The following is a 23,927-nucleotide window of genomic DNA, read 5'->3' on the forward strand; positions in this document are numbered from 1 at the left end:
CTGCATCACAACTTCTTCTTTCTTGTGGTGATAGTGCGAAAGGCCTGTGAGTTGAACTAGGCTTTCCTTTATTGCTAATTTGCTATACAAATCTTCAGTTGGGTGATTGGGCCTGTGATATTAAATCAAGTCATTCACTTTTTCTGAATTCCCAAAATACTAACTAGTGTTAAGAGCAGGGGAGCACATAATTGGTGCGCCTGCGACCATTACTAACTTAGTGTTAAGTGCTGGGGAGTACGTCACCGGTGCACCTGCTACATTTTTTCAAACTTAGTGTTAAGTGCAGGGGAGCACGGCATCGGTGCGCCTGCTACATTTTTATGCCCCTGAAGGGAGGCATATTAGTTTCAACTGCGAACCACTGCACGCAGGACCTTCAAACTTCACCTGCTGATAGTACTTATTGAGTACACCACCCCTACTGACTTTGGGGTCACCAGGTCAAAGGTCAAGGTCACAGGAGCCAACGTTAACTTTTTGCATGAAGGCACTTTACTCGCGAACCACTGCACCCAGGACCTTCAAACTTCACATGCTGATAGTACTTATTGAGTACACCACCCCTACTGACTTTGGGGTCACCAGGTCAAAGGTCAAGGTCACAGGGGCCAACATTAACTTTTTGCATGAAGGCACTTTACTCGCGAACCACTTCACCCAGGACCTTCAAACTTTACCTGCTGATAGTATTTTATGAGTACACCAATCCTACTGACTTTGGGGTCACCAGGTTAAAGGTCAAGGTCACAGGGGCCAACGTTAACTTTTTGCATGAAGGCACTTTACATGCGAACCACTGCACCCAGGACCTTCAAACTTCACATGCTGATAGTACTTATTGAGTACACCACCCCTACTGACATTTTTTCCTAACTTTAGTGTTAAAGAGCAGGGGAGCACGTTATCGGTGCTATTACTATCGGACTATTACTAACCTAGTGTTAAGTGCAGGGGAGCACGGCATGGGTGCGCCTGCTACATTTTTTCAAACTTAGTGTTAAGTGCAGGGGAGCACGGCATCGGTGCGCCTGCTACATTTTTTAAACCTTAGAGTTAAGGGCAGGGGAGCACGGCATCGGTGCACCTGCTACATTTTTTCAAACCTTAGAATTAAGGGCAGGGGAGCACGTTATCGGTGTGCCTGTACATTTTTTTCATAACTTTAGTTGTAAATGCAGTTGAGCCTTTAGTTTTTGCTCATGCAACATTTTTTCATAACTTTAGTGTTAAGAGCAGGGGAGCACGTTATCGGTGCGCCTGCGACCATTACTAACTTAGTGTTAAGTGCAGGGGAGCACGTCATCTGTGCGCCTTTATTGTGGGATTTATTGGGATAGAGAAAACACTACCGTTTTTACGCCGTTGCTCGCTCGCTGTGCGTAAACGGTTAGCAGCTGGGCTTTGAAGTAAGATTTTTCTGAAAGAGTATTCACTTGCCCAAAAGACGGCCAACCATTTGTAAAGAAATATTTTTTGAAAAAAAATTACGGACCTGGAAGCCATGTACATGTCAAAATGCTCATAAAAACCTTTCTAATGGCTCATTGTCACAGGGGCAAAAAAAATTCAAAATGACGTTTTGGCATTCTTAGAAAACATAATAATTGTAATATATTTAAGTGTATATGGCTCATGGACCCATACTGTATCCTAGGTAAGCTACTGCCACCTGTGGGCCAGATCCAATCATGGGTTCCAGAGTTACGGCCCCTTAAAGGTCCAAAATTTGCTATTTTGGCTTTTGCAGCCATATAGAGACTTCATTTATGGTTTGATTTGATACAGTCTTGCAAAATATCTTCAACAACAATAAATCTTGGATTCCCTGACAAATCTGTCAGATCCAATCATAGGTTCCGGAGTTATTTTATATCTGATTACCTCCCCTGATTTTAATCAAAATGGATTTATATCAGTAAGTACTATATAGGACTCATTTGAAATTTCATTATTGTCATTAGTTGGACTGAGACAATCAGGGTAGATAACTGTGGACTGATTTTATGTCAAATTACCTCCCTTTATTAATCCCCCATCATGGCGGAGGGATTATAGGAATGGTCTGCGTCCGTCCTTCCGTCCGTCCAAGGTCAAGGTCACAACTGAAGGTCAAAGGTTTGAGCCTTCCATTTCGTGTCCGCTCTATATCTCCTAAACCCCTTGAAGGAATTTTATAAAACTTGGGTCAAATGATAACCTCATCAGAACGATGTGCAGAAATTATGAGTCATGCCAGCTCAAGGTCAAGGTCACAACTAAGGGTCGAAGGTTTGAGCCTTCCATTTGGTGTCCACTCTGTATCTTCTTAACGCCTTGAAGGATTTTCATCAAACTTGGGTCAAATGATCACCTCATCAAGAACTCATGAGTCAGCCATGTCAACTCAAGGTCAAGGTCACAACTGAAGGTCAAAGGTTTCAGCTCTGTATCTCCTAAACCCCTTGAAGGATTTTCATGAAACTTTGGTCAAATGATCACCTCATCAAGACGTTGTGCAGAATTCGTAAGTCAGCCATGTCAGTTCAAGGTCAAGGTCACAGCTAAAATCAAAGGTTTACCCTTTCACTATCCATAGCAGTGGCGGGGGATTTAGCTGTCTTTCAGACGGCCTTGTTTCAAATTAAAATGGTTATGGTAACTAATGAAGATACTGATCTGAAATTTCATTTATGCCATCAGATGGACTTGGACAATCAGTGAAGATACATATTGACTGAATTTATGACAAATTACCTCCCTTTATTTTTTTATGTAAATGAATATACCTTAGCAGCTTCTAATGAGATTGGTTTGAAACGTTATTTATGTCTTCCATGGTAAGAAATAGTCATGTTAGATAACTCTTGATTGAACATTTATTGATATGAATACTTGTCTAATATATTGTTGTAAAGGCTTGTACTCTGTATCTTCTTCATGCATATACCAATGCATGATTACCTCCCCTGATTTTAATAAAAATGGATTTATCTCAGTAAGTATTTATAGGACTCATTTGAAATTTCATTATTGTCATATTAGTTGGACTGAGACAATCAGGGTAGATAACTATGGACTGATTTTATGTCAAATTATCTCCCTTTGTTTCAAATTAAAATGGGTGTGTCTCAGTAACCAATGAAGGTACTGATTTGAAATATCATTTATGCCATCAGATGGACTCGGACAATCAAAGTAGATAACTTTTGACTGAATTTATGACAAATTACCTCCCTTTATTTTATGTAAATGAATATACCTCAGCAGCATCTAATGAGATTGGTTTTAAATGTTATTTAAGTCTTCCAGGGTAAGGAATAGTCATGCTACTACAAAAATGCAGCATTTGAGCCTAGGACCCCCAAACTTGGTATGGGGATTGGTCCTGACTAGTACGTGACCCATAGGTCAAAAGCAATTGTTACAAGAAAATATTTATCCTGATGATATTTAATGTGTATGCGTATGAGATCTCTGTCAAAACTTGATCTTATCATTAAGAGCAATGGTACTCAGGTGAGCGATATAGGGCCATAATTGCCCTCTTGTTTGGAATTTTCTGATAATTTTGACATATATTTTTAACAGAAGTAAATTTCAGAATTGGTGTATATATTAATTGTAGAAGTTTATTACTAGATATAATTTAGATCTTTGTAGTTGTGAATGTGTGGTTATGAGTGTACTTTAGATTTAATAGATTTATAAAACTGGACTTACTCTTGTGTTTTCATTTAATTTTACACAGTCATGTGTTGATTTTTTCCTATTTATAATCCAGGGCGGGTGATCACTGACTTTTGTTTATGATCACATTGCGTCCACCTTAATGGCTGCCCCCATGAACTTTTTTTATAATTTTTCACTACATTTGAATATATTTTACCGACCATGGTTCCACCCAACAACTTTCCGGTTCCAACGATGTATCATGTTGCTATGTGAGTGTTGCCGTTTTTCCATTTACCTTGCAGAGATTTTCGAAGCGGTGATTTTTCCCTTGAAAACGTGTGGTCACATTGAGTCCCAGATTCCAAAAAATATATGTTATGCATTTCAACAGGTTTGCTGTTGGTAGGAATCGACTTAGAATGCACCGCAATCATGTAGGTTGCTTCACATGCGACTTGTAAATGTTTATGCGTGTTTTCTACAATGTTCTAGGGATTCATGTCTGAATGGTCACATTGTGTCATGGTCACATTGAGTCAAATAAATTTTGTAAACTGTATATATTGCAAGTAATTCCAATCTTCTACATAATAATAAGTCATTTCAAGTGTTTTAGTGTTGCAATTCATTAAAGGAAAAAAACATACTTTATAGGTAATCCAGAAGCACTTTCTTTCTTGTCACATGATGGCTGACAGAAATAAAGTCATTTTTCACCAAGGTAAAGTGTCATTTTCAATTTTCTATAGCTAGGTCCTATTTTTACATCATTCTGGTCCTATACTTGACATTTCATACCATTTTCAAGGAGACTTTTTGCATTTATAAAAAAAGTAAATTAGCCTTATTACACTGATTCCATGTAAGAGAGTTAAAATTGCCTAATTTTCTGTCGCTAAACCTATTGTACGTTGTATTTAGAATCTTTTGGAATCATTCTCAAACTGTTTTCACTCATGACCTACCAAAATTCATCATCATTGGCACATCATTTTTATTGTCTGTGCATTCATATATATATTGTCATATATATATTGTCGCCAAAGCATAAATTAGATACGTTACCTTCATCTGTTAAATTACTATGAAATGGAAAAATGTAAAAACCTTATCTTTATTAGTAATATTTGTCCATCTATTACAGACAACATTTATGATAAGATTTTAAAGTTTGATAAACAGTATGTTACTATAACAAAAGCCATATACATAATGATTATTGAATGATTGATGCATGATTTTACATTCAGCAATCATTTTTTTTTCTACTTTCCCTTACGTGAGCAGAAGAACACTGATCACTTACATGAAATGCTTTATCTTTACATACTTGGAATTTAAAAGGAAGAAGAATTTAGATGGGTGAAACCAGATACGTGATGAACAGATATGTTACAGATATTTTAAATTCAGAATGTCACATGATTCTGCGTTTTAGAAATGCATACGTGATAGAATTAATATCATATAATCACAAAAGGTATGTAATAAATGTTTCAGAAACGAGGAGTACAACTCAAACAAATTGTTACAATCTGAGTCTGATCTTTGTGACACCTCCGTAAAACATAGTGTAATCACAGATGCCGATCAGCCTATATACCATCTGAGAGATCTTCGACATCACGTATGGCTGTAAATGCACAAATTGACACCATGTATAATGTTCTTTAAATAATCAGATACGTTTACATTGGATTTTATATCGAAATCTGTAACCAAAGCTTTGTATAAATCAATCGTTGTGGCAATCAATTTTTATCTTTAGCGGTCATGAATTGTTTCGTTTTTAATTATTAACAGTTTATGCAGTAAGTAAATCTGTTTTAAATAGTGTCAGATACGTTACAAAATACCTCAGTATTGATGCGTGCATTTGTAGTGCACATATTCACATCAGGTATGACTGAGTTTGAATTATGATATTGATAATACTATATAATGATGTTTAAGCTGCTACTTGTGTTTAGGATCCAGAATTTACGTTACTATACTAAATGCCAGGCTGGCAAACTTATCTAACTTGATGTAGGCTTCAATTTTATTTCTTCCTTTAACACAAGAACTTTGTAAACATAAGCTTACCTAGAAATGAAAAAGTAAGCCATGCATCCATATATATATATAGTTTAGTTTAAGGAATCTAAATATAACAAATAAAATGTTTTATTTCATTTATAAATGAAACTCAAAATCAATGCCCTATTATAAAAAAAAGGCTTGATAATAACGTATGTAATTTTGGAATTTCCAATACCATTGAATGAATACGCTTTAAAATGTACTTTCAACTAGTATAGTGTGCCTATGTATGCTTTAACTTCATATAGCTTTTATACTTTCAATGCTACAAGTTGTATTAAACTAGAAAAAATATTTTTCACAAGATTTAAAGATTATAAAAGTGATAGTTGCTGTAAGATTTTGACCAATGATGCATTTATATTTATCAAATTCTAAAATTGCCTGTACAACTAAGAGATTTCGTGTTCGTGTATTTTCATATTTCTGGCATTTATTGCATCTATTCAGTGATAGTAATGCTATCATTTTTGCATCCACAAAGCACAGAATACATTCCGAATTTAAAATATTGGTAACGTATCTGGTTTCAATGTCTAAATTCTTCTTCCTTTGCCATTTCATTTACCTAAGAATTTCATGTTAGTGAAATGCGTATGGACATTTCTCCAGTTTCTGTAAGGGAAAATAAAAAAAATCGATTGCTGACTGTGAAGTGAAATCATTCAGGCATCATTCAGTAATGTACATGGATTTTGTTACCATAAGATACGGTTTATCAAAATTTAAAATCATATAAATGCTGTTTGTTATGGGCCATAGTAATACTTTATTTTCAAACTTCAATAGACTTAAATATCTTTACAATATCTTATAAAGATAATTAAGATTTTCACATTTGTTTCACTTCCTAGTAATTTAACAAATGAAGGTAACGTATATGATTAATGCTTTGGCAACAATACACATTTGAATGCACCGACAATAAAACAGTATAGAGCAAAGGACCCGTATTTCGACAGGTTAAGACAAAATCTTGGTTATAATTATTACAATCTCTATGTGTTCTAACTTCGACATGGCATTAGAGAAAATAAATATTTCCCGCACATTTCATCAAGTGTAGCTGTTATACAAGTTCAATTTCATAGCGCAATACGTGACTGACTTGGGCCACTTTGGGTTCACTAATTCGACAGGGGGCCGTAATTTCGACACCCTAATGGAGTTTTAAAAAAATATGGAACACATGGAATTAAAACACTTTTAACAACAGTTTCTTTGTTTAAACATATAAATAAACAATGAGCACATAAGTTTATGCCGAAATAAGAAATTTAAAATACATACATGACTTTTACATTAACTTTTTCCCATATACAAAATATAGATACATTTGAATATATGAACATCTGCCATTATTTTCTCATATTTAGATATTAACGAAGCATAATAGTCACTCTAATGACGTGCCGTAACTAGTTCATTTTACACGCAAAATTCACAGTGGAATGGATAATTCTGAATGTGTTCAGCCGGTATCTCAAACAATACTGCATCACCAGTGCATGTGATGTGCCACCGGCGTTGACAGGCCTTGCATTGTATCCACTCCTCTCGGCTGCCTTCATCCGACATACAACCCGGGCAGGTTAGTTCTTCATTATATTCATCGTCTGAATCTATCAAATTGGGGGCATCCTCACTTACATCAGATTCAGAAGATGAAGATTCTGTAGTTTTGCGTTTCTTTGATTGGGCAGCCGCTAGTTTCTCTAACTGTGCTTGCTTCTTCTTCCTTTTAGTCTCTTCCCGTTGGATTCTTTTTTGTTCTTTTTCTTCGAGCTTCTGAGCTTTTTTTGCTAACCTATCTTCTTTTCGTTTTTGTTTGGCCAATTCCTCGGCCCGTTTTGCGTCTTCTTTTTCCTGCAATATCTTCAGGGCCTCTTTACCTGATAACGCCTTTGGGAGCTTATTTCGCACTGTATTTGCTGACCGTTTTTTCTTTATTTCAGGCACAGGTAAAAGAGAAAAAGATTTTGATATAGTTTGTTCCCTGGACTGTGTGACACATGACATGCTTTGAATTTCCCTTCGGCTGCTGTCACCTGAAGCTGTGGTAGTTTGTCTGCTTGTGCCTTGATCAGCAATGAGTTGATCACCAGAGACAGTGTTAATCACGCTGCTGGTACTCAATTCATTGGGCGACTTGTCATCGACGGCAGTAGTGATTTGGTTGCAGTGCTTATTTCCACGGTTGATTTGTCTAGTTGATCAACATCGGTTGATTTATCTTCAACACAAGTTTCGGTGGGTTGAGTGCTAGTGACACCTTGATGAGCACTGGGGTTATCACCACTTTCCGTCACACGAGTGATGGCCTTTGATGGATTTAATTTGGTTAAATCGATGTTTCTTGGATTGAGTGGAAACAGTCCACATTTCTGGAATCCATGAACAGCATTTTCGAGCTTTGCGACTTTAAGCCATGCATTCTTAAAAACCCCGGGAAATTGTTTTTTCGTAAGGGCTTGACCAAGATTCTCAAGTTGCCAATTTTTTACTTCCTTTTTCCACGCGGCCTTCATGGGCGAGAAGAACCCAAAGTCGCATGGCTGAAGCACGTGAGTTGCATTCTCTAGGAGGCAGTATAGAATAATGTCGTTTGTGAAGCAGAAATGTGCAGCAGCAAGCGACATATGTGTTGAGTGGCCGTCAACCAGTAACATCACAGGTTTTGGAATGCTTCTGTCAACAACAAAATCATTAAAGTGCTTGAGAAAAGATACAAAAAGTTCGGAATCCATCCATCCACTACTCGTATGACCGTAAATAGCTTCATCAAACTCGTGGATTCCAGAGTCACGGAACCTCTCACCGGGGTAGACTATCAGGGGCGGCACATAATTTCCTATGGCGTTAAAGCACACAAGTACGGTTATTTGGGTTTTGTTACTTGTACACACTTGATACACATGCCGAACCCCTTTTTCGGTCAACACTTTACCACTTGTCACAGACAAAGGGAACCCACTTTCATCGGCATTAAAGATTCTTCTGGGGTCTTGCAAGAGGGATTCCCAGTCGGGCACTTCTTGTTTCAAGAATGTCTTTAATCCGTTGAACCAACCGTCAATCATTTCAAAGTTTATATGCGACCTCTGGTGGCCTAAAGCCATGGCAGAGCGTTCACTTAAGTCTGTGTGTCTTTTGGTAAATAACTGATACCAGCGTTTACCCGGGAGATTGTCCTTAAACGGCGTTTTTCGGCCATCATGGTCAAGGACCTTCTTTACTTCATAACAAAGTTCTTGACGTTTCAGGGGATAGCCAATAGACGACATGAGTTTGACGTAATCTACCAAAACAACTTCCTCAGCCTCCGTGAGTACGCATGGCTTCCCGGGCTTTGCACCAAGGGGTGCTTTTCCACTAAGTTTATCAATTAAGGTTGTTCTTGGGATACCATAAGTTATTGCAGCTTTCCGCTTTGTCATAGCTCCACTCTCAACCATGGAGACCGCAGTAGCCACCTTTGATGGTGAATACTGTCGATACTTTGCAGCACCAGCTTGCTTGGACATGGTTGTAACTGTAAGTAAAAAACATAAAAAGCTTTGAATAATTCACATTCAATGATTCAAATAATAGTCAACAAATAACTAAGTATTTGTAGGCCTAATGGCAAAAAATAGATCTCTTGTTTAGTTACAGAAAAGATATACAAATGTTTATTAAAAAAGTATCTCGAACAATAGAATTTCAACCAACCTATGGAAAACCTGAAAAAAAAATAATAAAACAAAAAAAAATGTTTGCGAAGACTGGGTTTCGAACCAACGACCTCCGCATCAAAACAGAAAATAAATATGTAGGGGCGCCCTAGACCACTAGACTACAGAGGCGGCTGTCAAATCCGCGTTTTAAGTAGTATATAAATCATATCAAAACATGTCGAAATTAGGAGCTTGACGATATTTGGATTCCTAATTTTGACATCCCTGGCATCAAGGTCAAATTGGACAAGAGACACGACCCGGACATTCAATGACCAAAAACAACATTAGATAAGGTGTTTTAGATATATTAAATACAAAATTTAGTTAAAATAAAACCGCCCTCTTACCTCGTTTTAGGTGTGCTCCTTATCAGCTTCCGTAAGAAGGGATTTTTTGCGGTTCTTAGAATTTTCTGCAAAACTTTGCAAAGTAAAATTTCAAAAAGAAAAGCGTCTTTTGGACCAGGATTGTTTTCATGACGTCAATGCATTTTTGACGTCATCAGATTGTCAATCAACGTGTTAAATGAAACAAAGCAATTAGCAGACTTCTTAATAATTGTATAAAAGTGTCGAAGTTACGGACCTGTCGAGATAAGGTGCCATTGCGCTATATCGATATATGCAGTGTATTTTAACCAACGCTAAAGTCTTAAAAAGTAAAGTTAATTGAAAATATCACAATTAAGTATTGCAGTGACTGAAAAATAAGAATTACTTGTTGAACATTACAGTTGATGACACAGTGATTTCAAAATTTTCAGCACAATTATGTTTATTAGATTGATAATTATGTAATGCACTGCATACTTTATTATTAATTTTGGTAAATCATGCATTAAGACATTTTAAAAAATAATACCAAAAGATTCATAATACAATGTACAAGTTACAATGTACAAGTTTAGTCAAGATTGTTGAGCAACACAAAATAAGAAAATTTTACACTCTTATATAGAATAAGTTTACATGTCTATACAAAGCCTCCCTGAAAATGCTACAAAATGTCAAGTATAGGTCCACAATGATGTAAAGCAGGAACTAGTTTACAGAAAAATAATTAGAAAAAAAAGGATTTTTTCTTTCAGCCGCTATGTGACAAGCTCGAAAGTGCTTCTGGATTACTGAAAGTACGTTTATCCCTTTAATGAATTGCAACACTAAAACACTTGAAAAGACTCATTATTATGTAGAAGACTGGAATTACTTGCTAAATACACCATTTACTAAATTTAATGGACACAATGTGACCATGACACAATGTGACCATTCAGACATGAATCCCTAGAACATTGCAGAAAACAGGTATTAACATTTACAAGTCGCACGAGAAGCAAACTACATGATTGCAGTGTTATAATGCATAAAATGTATTTTTTTGAATTTGGAACTAAATGTGACCACACTTTTCAAGAGAAAAATCACCGCTTCGAAAATCTCTGCAAGGTAAATGGAAAAACGGCAACACTCACATAGCAACATGATACATCGTTGGAACTGGAAAGGGCAATGAAAAACCACAATTTAGGTCCTCGTTGAACATTTAACCCGAGGACTGGGGTTTACGACACATTTATGGATCTTAGTACTATTCTCAAACACATCACCCACTGCTTTTCGTGGACTGTGTAGATAACATACACACTTTTGCAGTTGGGCAAAGTGTTTGAGAAAAGTACTGAGAACTGATTGCAGACATTTTGTGTGCAGGAAAGCACGCATTTTGCTGTTTTCCACACACTTTATTTTAAAATATTAAAGTTCCTACATGCTTCCAATATGGCACCCCCACCAAAACATATTTTGCTGCATATATCTCCAAATGTATTTGACTTACCTAATCTACATTAAATTATAATTTATATCACATTTCAATCAGTTTGATCAATATGAGTCTATATTGTACATTACCGATGCAGGACAAAGAGAAATATAATTATGTAATCATTTGCAGATCCACAACTGCCTTGTTTTGACTTCTGCACAATTTAATTGATTATAAGGGATTCACAATGAGCAGGCATTAAACTATCCTTCAGACATATTGAACAAATTTAGGTTAAAGAAAAGTGGGAAGCAGCAATGTCATCTTTGTGTTTCAAATTTTTAAAGTATTTAGTATTATCTACCATTAGAATAACTGTATATTCTCTTTAAATTTTAGAACTTGTACCTTACATGGCAAAATGGGGTTGTAGTACCATGACAATACAAGGTATCGAAAGAGAAATAATAAACAATGGCGAAGCATGTGCAGTTTCTAAATTTTTGGATGCAGTAAGAAGAAGGCCACAGTCATTTCCAAAGATGATGGCAACACTTAAAGATACTAAACAGGACGACATTTATAAGATTTTCATGAAACAGATCAGGTATTCTTTTTATTATAAGCACATTTTTAGCTCGACTATTCGAAGAATAAGTAGAGCTATCCTACTCACCACGGCGTCGGCGTCGGCGTCACACCTTGGTTAAGTTTTTCGTACTAGTCCACATTTTGACAAAGTCTTTTGAGATAAAGCTTTGAAACTTTCAACACTTGTTTACCATCATCATGGCCAGTTATAGGCAAGAGCACATAACTCCATCAAGGATTTTGGCTGAATTATGGCCCCTTTTGACTTAGAAATCATGGTTAAATTTTTCGTACCAGTTCATATTTTGACAAAGTCTTTTAAGATAAAGCTTTGAAACTTTCAACACTTGTTTACCATCATCATGGCCAGTTATAGGCAAGAGTACATTACTCCATTAGGGATTTTGGCTGAATTATGGCCCCTTTCGACTTAGAAATCTTGGTTAAGTTTTTCGTACCAGTTCATATTTAGACAAAGTCTTTTGAGATAAAGCTTTGAAACTTTCAACTCTTGTTTACCATCACCATGTCCAGTTATAGGCAAGAGCACATAACTCCATCAAGGAATTTGGCTGAATTATGGCCCTTTTTGACTTAGAAATCTGGGTTAATATTTCGTACCAGTTCATATTTTGACAAAGTCTTTTGAGATAAAGCTTTGAAACTTTTAACACCTGTTTACCATCACCATGTCCAGTTATAGGCAAGAGTATGTAACTCCATCAAGGATTTTGGCTGAATTATAGCCCTTTTTTGACTTAGAAATCTTGGTTAAGTTTTTCGTACCAGTTCATATTTTGTGTGAAGTGTTTGACATATGGCTTTGAAACTTTTATCACTTGTTTAGTATAATAGTCTCTATCTGTAGGAAAGAGAACATAACTCTGTCATCTATTTTGGCTGAATTATGGCCCTTTTTGGACTTTGAAATTGGTTCTGTTTTCATACAAGTCCATGTTTTGTCAAAACTATTTGACATATGGCTTTTAAACTTTGAACACTTGTTTATCATTATGATTTCCATCTGTAGGCAAGAGTACATAACTATTTTGACTGAATTATGGCCCTTTTTGGACTTTGAAATTGGCTCATATATTGTCATTTAGTGCAAGACTTATCAAAATCAAAGTAATACAGGAACATTGTTTGTCTAATCTATTTATTTCTTTTGTCTGAATATCCGTGGAAATATTTTGACCCCATTCTTCAATCAATTCTTCGAATAGTCGAGCGCGCTGTCATCAGACAGCTCTTGTTAGCTCACCTGAGCACAAAGTGCGTGATCATGCTGTGTCCGTCGTCCGTCCGTACGTCGTAAACAATTGTGTAAAAACAACAACTCCAAAACACTGAATTGATTTTGATGAAATTTGGCCTGGATGTTCCTTGGGTGGTCCTCTAACAAAGGTGTTCAAACAACCTTGGTTCTAACGCCTAAAGACTATCAGCAGGGTTATAATTACAATAAGTATCAAGGGGGTACTATGGACAGTTCAAGTTTTTGTTGATAAATTTCATCTAACTCCTCCCTCTATTGTTATTCTATTCATACCAAGGTCAAGTGCTCACAAGCGGTATCACAAACAAAACGCATGTGGTCTATTGTGTAAACTAGGTCAATCATATTTGACAGTCCCGATTGGACAGTCTGTTTTATGTAAACATTAATGATTGACAGTTTTGGATCCGTCCATTGTCTATCATGAGCGCTTTAACGGCTAGGACAGTTTTCTTTTTTACTTCACTAGAGCTCTTTTGTCTATCACCTGTTTTTTTAGGTACCGGTATATATCAAATTGAAATTAATATATTAATATCACAGAAATAAAAGTTGTTTCATTGCCTTTTGTGCAACAATTGTGTTATATCTCAAATAAATAGATTGCAGATTACTGTCCAGCAGACATAGAAATAAGTAGTTAATGTGACAGATAATCTGTATTTTAAGTGCCATGTGATTTATTTGGATTATTGTTTGCACATGATGTTGAAATGCTTAAAAAGGGAACTCTGCATGAGTTCCACATTTCTGAAGTGATTCTCTGAGCTGGTGTTACCCATCTTTAATTGAATTTCTAAAATTAATGCTAATAATATTATTTAAACTCTTAAATAGACGGATGAATTTGTGAAGAAGATTGAAACTCTACAGAAAAAAGAGATATGAAAAATCAATCAGGGACATTTGTTCAGAATATGACAAGGGGTGTCGCGAGGGAGCGACTTTGGCAAAATAGTCACTTTGAAGCTTCAAACTTCACTGAAATCTAACCTCAAAGCGAAATTCAAGTCCCCTGATTTTTTTTTTATCTGCACTCGCTAATTACCGCTGCTCAGACTGTTGACAATTTGCACGATGTCAAAATGAGTGTTGAATACACATACACACATGCCGATAGCATAATTTAAGCTATGCCTACTTCAGGTACTTGTGAGATTTTCGCGAGAAGTGTGAAAGTGAATCAAATTATCCGTTACACCAGAGGTGATTGTAATCGGCCAATTAGCGCTACGGTTACGTCTTTGACACTTAGCGTTTAACTGTCAACATGTGCGAGTGCAAAAAAAACAACGACGTTTTATAAAGAAATTGTTGATTAACAATGCGATTAATTGGAATTATAGACACAACTATTTGGTATCCATAGTAAAAGAACGACATGTAAAGTATTAACTTCGTAAAACTGACTTTGATCTATGAATTGATTTGAATATGTATTTCTAGGTTTGACACGGTTTACTTTCAGTTTTATTCGAATGAGAAACTGTTCACACAAGTCGTGACTTTTTGTTAATAATAAACCCCTTTTCATCCTGCATTCATATATTACACGATATAGCACCAAAAATCGGTGGGTTAGATTTACAGCATTGGCTTGAATTTCAGAAAACAACTTTTTTACAGAGTTTTGTAATGAAACAATAATCACTGTATGGGAAATGATGTAACTAAGAAAATGAATGGTCATATCAATGGCTTTTTATCTAGAAACAAGAAAATTATAGCCAAAATTGATGGAGTCTTCCCACTTCTCCCTAAAGTCTACCCACTTCTCCCTAAATCAGCTTGAGGGAGAAGTGACTTCTCCCAAAAAATTGGACCTAGCGAGACCCCTGATGACAGGGCATATTCGGATGGCAAGTTAAGAGGCGGCAAAGAAGGAGGTAAATGTCGACAGTTTATTTGACAGACTGGTATTGCAGGATAATGTTGCTAGAAAAATGGATCACCCAAACAAAGAAAAGATTGCTATGGTGTTATCGTGTTTTTATGTCCATAAATAAAAACAATCTTTTGTGATTGTGCTTGTATTGAAAGTACTGTGAACGAAAGAGGAAGAAATAATACTAGAAAAGAGCAAAAACTAAAGAAAAATTTAGGGATGAATGAAATTAATACCAACAATGAACCAAAGAAAGCTACAGCTAGTGTAATTCCCTTACCGACCATGCCACCACAAGCTGCTTGGGCTACAGGGCTAATGCCCACATTCCTGGTGGAATCTTATTATCCTCCCATGATGCCTGCTTTTATGCGTCCAGGACCAGGTTTTATACTGAGAGTGTGAGGCAGATTCTGACTGCCAAGTCAGACCGCATGCTTTCAATGCAAACAGGTTGGCCACATCATACGTGATTATCCTTTGGACATTGAAATGTAAAGTTAGCGGGGGTTTTTCTCTCTAAGCAGTGATAGGTAAACTGATTTTTTCCTGCTCTTGATACTGTATGAATCATTGTCTCAGTATTTGATTTTTGTTTTGCTATAGGGGGTGTATTGTTTGTTTCAGGAAATTTTGAAGTTGAAATCTTGAATTGACGTATGTTTTGAGCCAGAGAATATCGAGATTAGAGAAGCTGAGATATGTCACTTATGAAGGGAAAAATTGGTGTGAAAACGTAACAAAGCTGTCTGCTGAGGATATTGTTAAAAACGCTTCAAAATTGCCCCAAGCCTAGAGAACCTTGAATTCCTGATCAGAAAAGTTTTCAAACCGGTCAAATTCATACAAAAATACATGAATGGCAAATAATTTTAAAATAGGAACCATTATCAAGAGTGGATTGAAAATGGGGTTGATATTTACCATTACATAACATCTTTGAAAGGTTCATTTTTAGGAAAGCCTTATGACTATGATTTCCATCCCTACAGCAGTTCAATAACACTAACAAATGCAAGTACTGTATTGAATTCATAAATAAAACTAAAAATTTGGCGTAAGGTTTACATAATGGTTCTATTTTCTGTCTCGGTATGCATACATGTGATAAGTTCAGAATCCCAAAACTGGAGGTTTGCCATTTTTCAGCTGGAGTTGGGGTCTCAAAACTGGAGGTTTTTCATCGACATAAATTAAGCGCGCGGACACATAACTTCAGAGGCAAAGTCCAACATTTTCGGCCACAAAAAAATGTATATAAGTCTACACCAGAAGAAACAATCCTCATAACTCTTGACTTGAATTTTGACAGAGTTATGCCACTTTTTTTACTTCATTTTTTTTTGTTAAAGATTTATATAATGTCTAATATCTCTGTTACATTCAAAGCTATTGACTATTATGTCTCTTTTACTGGCAAAGCTTTAATTCAGAGTCAATCACTGAGAAAAGTCGAGCATGCTATCTTACAGAAGCTCCCTCTTTTTCTAACTTTAAACTTTCTTAACAGATTAAATTTGTAGAATCAAAGTCTCAATTTAGGTCTGAAATGAAGGTGAACATGCATTAACATTATTCTACTCGAGGACTTAAAAAAAAACCGAAGCTCTAAATTGGTCTGAACACAACTCATAAATTATGTAAATTCTTTACCCCACCCACTTTCGTATAAAAATACTGATGATTTTGACATGAAAAATAGAAAACAGAAATGCATCAACATGTATTTACCCTTACCAAATAATGTAGATTGACGTTATCAAATAAATGAGTGTGTGTTGTCATCCAATTTTCAATGAAATATGTCCGATTTAGTAGCAAATTAATTTGGTAAACATTGGAAGAAAATGGCGTAACTCCATAAGGGGAAATAACACTCCTGTTCTAAAAATAGTAATGTGTTGGTTTTTCCAACAATTATTTATGTGATTTTATTACCTAGCAAAATTTTTCTTTGAATAATCAATATTCATTTCAGTTAGGAATTATTTCTTATGACTGGGAGTTTTTTGCTTCAAGCTGGTAAAAAATGGAGCTTAATTGGCATTGAGAATGGGCAGATATTCAGCCCCGTGAGACAGGTGGAAAATACCCTGCTTGTCTAATCCCTTATCAAAACAAACAATTAATAATCCACCTGTGAAAAACAACTCTTTCCTCCAGCTACATGTGTGTCAAACATGTATAATACACAACAGTCGGTGACACTTTGAACTGTGCAAACATGTTTGGCACTCCTCGGTAATTATCAACCCAGTTATAATACTGATTTTTTTTTTTTTTTTTTTTTTTTTTTGAAAAGCGGGAGAAATATGGTTTTGGTCGGGAGACGGGAGGCAAGGTGAAAAAATCGGGATTTTGACCCTCCCGCGCGGGAGATCACATGTATGCGGTATGATAGGCGAGTGTACACTGCCGCATATTGTTGTGCCACTCACAGTCAAGTTGACCAAACCAAGACTTTGTCTGAGTCTGATGTACTTAAACATTTGGATTAAGGATATGCGGTTTACTTTAGACATGTAAAAGAACGTCCCAGGTTTGGTCAGAAGCAATACATATTTTACATCAATTGATGATAAGTCTGGATTCGAAAATGTGAAGCTGCACTTTGACTCTTATAAGCTAGTTGGTTTCCAATGGGCAGGGTACTATTTTTGTTTCAAGACACTACCCTTTGGATTCAGACTTGCAAGTTACATTTATCACACATTAAATCTGCAGGTTATGTTGTATATATGACAAACATTTTCTTTGCTAATGTGCCTATATGTTGATGATCATCTAATTGAAGAAGTTAGACATACTGCATTGACAGGTAGAGAAAGTGCATTATTGGCAAATTATATTGTCTGTGAAATTTTACTATGTTTATGCTGTTGCATAAATTTGGAGGTCAGTATTTTTGCTGACACACACTCCAAATTTCCTCAGTTATATTGTGGACTCATACTATTCATGTTTTAGGATAACTATCACATAGAAGATGTAAAGAACTACAAAGCTGTGCCCAGGTGTTAACTTTAATCGTCGTAACATATCTTAGAATTATATAACAGTTACAACAGATATAACGTAGACGTCACTAGCGCGACGTCGTATGTTAAAGCGAAGCAAATTACGTTATAACATTTTCTACAATAACAGAGAAATAGAAAACAAAATTCATCACCCTGCGAGATTTGCTGGGCAAGCAGAAGCTATCATTTCTTGAATTGAGTTCACACTCAAATGACTGAGGTATGCAAAAATATGACCAAATAGATAAACTATTAAAACATTATGTTCGAAAAGATGAGAAATAATATTATCTTCTTTTTCTTATATTTTATGGTTTTATGTGAACAATGACAATGTAAATCAAAATGACCTTCATGACATAGGGCATATGAAATCCAGTGGAGAACAGAAATTCATGTCAGCAGTATACAGTTTAGTTGTGTAACTGTAGTGAAACATATGTATATAAGTATGTTGTAAAATAAGTATGGTATAAAAACAATCAGAATGAAAGATGCTTTTGGTACATTGTTTGTATTCGATGCTTTTGATATTGTGTTTGTATTCATGAGATTTTTGTGTTGTTTTTTTCCTCAAATTTTATTTCACGAATATCTTTTCATTATTGTTAGTTTCAGTAGTCACATATATACATCATATTTGAATGTTGCTATTAAATAAATGACATGTATTGTCTTGAATATGGGGTATTTTTTTCTGGTCTGCCTGTTAAGCCTAATTGAAACCCCATATGACTGCAACGGTGAATCAGCGTACAATCCGCATAGGGGTTGTGCGATCATTTTGTGCATGCTTTGAGTTCAGGAAGCAAGTATCATGTTGGCTAGGGCTCCAAGAATATGATTAATCATTATGCACGTACTGGTGATGTGTATGGTCCGAACAGTATCGCTAGCAGCAGATAGGAATCTGAATTACAGGCAATCAACTTTTGAAAGAATTTCAAGCAAAATTTCAGAGCTGTCCAGGTTGAAAGATGACCAGAAAGAAAAATATTTTGGACATATCCTTTAAGTAATTCCATTGTCATTTTAGGTATTCTTCTCTATAATGTTAAGTTGTCGTATTTTAAGCCTCTTGCAACTCCTTGTCGCACATATTGACATTCACTGTTGTTAACGCTATATCATATATGTTGTTAATTTGTTTAAGAATTGATCTGGACATTGTCTCATCATTTTAACCTTTACCCTGCTAAATTTCTAAAATGGACTGGTCCATCATTCAATTTGGACAATACTATTTATTATTATGTCTCTCCCCCCACTGGTGGAGACATATTGTTTTTGCTCTGTCCGTCCGTCCGTCTGTACATCACACTTCATTTCCGATCAATAACTAGAGAACCATTTGACCTAGAACCTTCAAACTTCATAGGGTGGCAGGGCTTATGGAGTAGACGACCCCAATTGTTTTTGGGGCCACTCCATCAAAGGTCAAGGTCACAGGGGCCGGAACATGGAAAACAATTTCCGATCAATAACTTGAGAACCACTTGACCCAGAATGTTGAAACTTCATAGGATGATTGGTCATGCAGAGTAGATGACCCCTATTGATTTTTGGGTCACTCTATTAAAGGTCAAGGTCACAGGGGCATGAACATGGAAAACCATTTCCCATCAATTACTTGAAAACCACTTGACCCAGGATGTTGAAACTTCATAGGGTGATTGGTCATGCAGAGTAGATGACCCGTATTGATTTTGGGGTCACTCTGTTAAAGGTCAAGGTCACAGGGGCCCGAACGTGGAAAACCATCTCCGATCAATAACTTTAGTACTACTTGACCCACAATGTTGAAACTTCATAGGATGATTGGACATGCAGATTAGATGACCCCTATTAATTTTGGGGTCACTCGATCAAAGGTCAAGGTCACAGCGGACAGAACACGGAAATCCATTTCTGGTCAGTAACTTGAGAACCATTTGACCTAGAACCTTCAAACTTTATAGGGTGATAGGACTTCCAAAGTAGATGACCCCTATTATTTTTGGGGTCACTCCTTCAAAGGTCAAGGTCACAGGGGGCTGAACATTGAAAACACTTTCCAGTCAATAACTTGAGAACCACTTGACCCAGAATGTTGAAACTTAATAGGATGATTTGACCCCTACTGATTTTGGGTCACTCAGTCAAAGGTCAAGGTCACAGGGGCTGAACATAGAAAACGATTTCCAATTCATAACTTTAGAACCATGAGGCCCAGAATGTTGAAACTTAGTGGAATGATTGGACATGCCAAGTAGATGATCCCTGTTGCAGTCAACCGTCAGTGTCTCTTTGTCTTCTGCTCCTGTCCCATGTTGACTTCTTGCTTATATGACTATGCATTGGGGGAGACATGCGCTTTTCTACAAAAGCATCTTCTAGTTTGAAGGGGTGTTCATTGAAAATTTATGGACTGAATAGCGAACAGTGCAGACCATGATCAGTCTGTACATATGTGCAGGCTGGTCTTGGTCTGCACTAGTTGCAAATGCGAAATCACTTGCCACCAGCAGGCTAAAGGTTAACATTGTTAGGCTAAATTTTATGAGTATTGGATAGATAAAATTATACCTCTGTGCTGCCTTATACGTATCAGATTCCTTCAGGTCAGGATTCTTCTTTGCCTAAAAAACTTTGCTACCAGGAGGGAATGCTTGTTCAATTTTGAAACAATTTTATAGAAATGTTTCTGTGGGAATTTTTCTGAAGAGATTATTCAGATTCTTTTGATTCATCAAAGAACATGTCTGCCTGAGCAAAAAATCTTAGGATGTCATGGTCCTGGAAACTGCTTGTCTGGTTTTGAAATAATTTCAGAGAAATGTTTTTTCAATGATACTAAACAAAGTTTATTCAGACTATTTTTCTTTGTCAAAAAATGGCCATCAGCGATTGAAGTCATTTTCCCTAGATAATGTTTATGTATAGTGGTTCCTATATGTATTTAGTGGATGAAATCTTCTTGTCAGAACAACGAGTCTGGTACAATTTCGAAATGGTTTGACAACTATTTTTCTTGTGTGGTCCTCTACACAAAATTGTTCAAGCCAGCTGTGAAATTCAGATGAGCAATCTAGGGTCACCGTGGCCAGCTTGTTCCCAGTATATCTATAATTCAATACAAATCTTACCACAGTTGCCTTCTTTACACATTTCTGTTCTTTAACATACCTTTTTCCAAAATATATTCCAGCCGTTTGAATGTAGATCCTTTTACTTTAAAATAAGTAGCATTCCAGTCTTTTTGATTGTGAAATGAATATTTTATTCACTGTAAATTACACTTGCAAGATGAAATTTCTTAAATATGATTAATATAATGTTTAACCATTTACACATAAAACAGTTTTTCGACACTCTGTCAATTTAGTTTCATATTGAATATAGTCAGTATTATAATCCATCTTCTAATATTACTTTTTAAAATTACGATTGAATAGAATGAATACTTAATTCTTCCTGAACACTTGACGAAGGAAGTAAATTTAGTTGTCAAATCACATTAGTTAATTTTCATTTCCTTCTTAGAGCTTTCATTTAGGGCCTATATCCATAAGTATTTATCTGGCACTCGCGAATATTTTGTATGTTTCAATAAATCAAAGTTTGGTGTCTGAACTTAAAGGCTCATAATGCCTGTGTTTAAAACTTGGCTGCAACATTTTTCCGTTTGGAACAAACTTGTATATATTAATTTCTTGGTGAATCCTATTTCCAATAATACTTTTCTCCTATATTTATCAAAGGTTTGAACATAGTAGAAATTCTTATTGAGTCCAGGTTTTTATTACCTCCCTTTATATTTGTAAACAGTAAGTTCATGTACAGTTTAAAAAGTAGTGATTTTGTACCCTTATAGTTATGCAAAAGATCTATTTGGACAGCTATTACAACTGGTTTTTTTAACATAAAATTTAAACAGCAATCTAATACTATAGATAAACCAGTACAATTTATAAACATATAAATTTACTAAATTGACTTGTCACACATTTGCAGAGATCTGGACACTACCAATTTGGGATTGTGGGTTTGAGTCTTAAACATAACATATTTTGAATATTAAAAAAAATAAATTTTTGCTATGCTTATCTGTGCTTATAATGGTTTTTGATGGATAATTTAATGGAAGAAATACACTAGTATTCAATATTCTTAATTCTGTGTACATTTCAGTAATCCCTTGTAGGAAATGTCAAACATTTTTATATTGTTTATACGCATTAATATATATTGATATAAAATATATATTGTAATAAAATGGCCAAAAAAAGAAATCATAAATGAAATATTATAACAAAAGAATTTTAAAAAAGAAAGGTGAAGTGTCTTACATAAAATACTGTAAAAGTAAAATCAATATTGATGAAAATAAAGTTCTGAACTGAATTCAAACTTTGCCTGTGTAGACGTCAGAAATCTTACCACTTTGCTACCCTATCACTGCATAGGCTATTTTAATGAGTATAAATATTTTCAGGATACATTTATATGGTACAATAAATTAGATGAAAACACCTGGAAATATTGGTAAAGATTTGAATGAGGACAGAGGTAAATACTTAGGGACAAGACCATTGAAATTTCTGCTTGATTTGTTTTCATTTTCTTTATGCTTGATTTGGTTAAACACATAATCATATGATGAAATCATTTCTTTTTTTGTTAGCTTGGCTACTAAAAGATTTTGACCTCATAGGGTAAGTTACATAACTCTATCCTTTATTTTGTCAAACTTAAGCCCATTTAACTTTGAATGAAAGTTTAATTAAGCAGGTTTATCAAAAACTACTAGGCTAAATGCTTTCAAACTTCACACAGTCATGTCTTTGGCATCATGAGGTGACCTCATAGGGCAAGATGCACAACTCTACCTCTTAAATTATGCTCTTTTTAGCATACTAGTTTCGTGACCTCCAGTTCCCACACCTACTAAGAGGTACAACTTGGTACCACCAATCATGATGTAGAATTGTACCAGGTTTAATGGGAGTATTACCCAGGCTAACCTTAGCATAATAACAAATAAAAAGGGCAATAACCTTGACAGGAATTTCTGACACCACCCCGTACCCAGAACTAAATAGGAGACCATCACATAATCGTCAGGAAAACCCAAGTGAAGGCGTATAATTGATCGTTTTGCAATCTTAACAATTAAGGGCCAAATGAAACTGGTTTGAACAGTTATAAGGCAGTTTCTTCTGCATAAGGCTCCAGGGTTGTTCCGTCGGACACACAACCTGACCCAGGAACAATAAACATTGATCTACAATCACGGTAGATAAGGGAAATTAAATGACTATCCAAAGTCCATGGCATCGTAAGTCCTATGTAACTGATATCTGCAAACGGGGACACTGAATTCTGTGAGTCATGAGGTTAAAGTACACCGGATGTGTATGGGGTGGGGCAACCCATAGTACTAGGATTGGGACGATTACTTGGTTAATCCGATCCAATCCGATTACTAGGTGAAACCGGTTTCAATTTTGCAAAACAGTTAATCGCTTTCAAACAAAAAACATCACAGATCAACGAAATCATACTTTATCTTTATACGTGTACATTTCTTTGCCCAGCACATAGATCTGTGGTATATTTCTGCTAAAACACAGCAACATAATCAATAGTCGCGGATTTGCCTGTCGTGATATATCTAATTTAAAAATACGACTTGTCAATTATCACTCAGCTTTCAAACAATAAAGTCCGTAAGTTACTAATAAAGTCAGCTGCTGGAAGTACCTTGATACAGTCGTCAGGAAAGAAAACAGCATGTTCAATATGGCGACCGATTTACCGGTTTGATTCGATTTCATACAAATGATTAACCGGTTTAAAAATTTTTAAATCGTCCAAGACCATATAATAATCCATTAAACCAATGTTAAGTGGGGTGAATTTGTCCTCTAGTCCTAAAACATAACGGCAGTAAC

General features: G+C 35.8%; 1 protein-coding gene across 1 annotated transcript in view; it reads left to right on the forward strand.

Annotated features, from left to right (window-relative positions):
* The window catches only part of LOC128546987 (uncharacterized), a 155,239-nt gene that overhangs the window by 11,390 nt on the left and 119,922 nt on the right, over positions 1-23,927 (forward strand). The window contains exon 2 of the mRNA XM_053518460.1: positions 11,619-11,826. Coding sequence (XP_053374435.1) covers positions 11,619-11,826 — 208 coding nt within the window. The remainder of the gene's footprint in view (positions 1-11,618; positions 11,827-23,927) is intronic.

This window comes from Mercenaria mercenaria, chromosome 11, assembly GCF_021730395.1.
Source record: "Mercenaria mercenaria strain notata chromosome 11, MADL_Memer_1, whole genome shotgun sequence".
Lineage (NCBI taxonomy): Eukaryota > Metazoa > Mollusca > Bivalvia > Venerida > Veneridae > Mercenaria > Mercenaria mercenaria.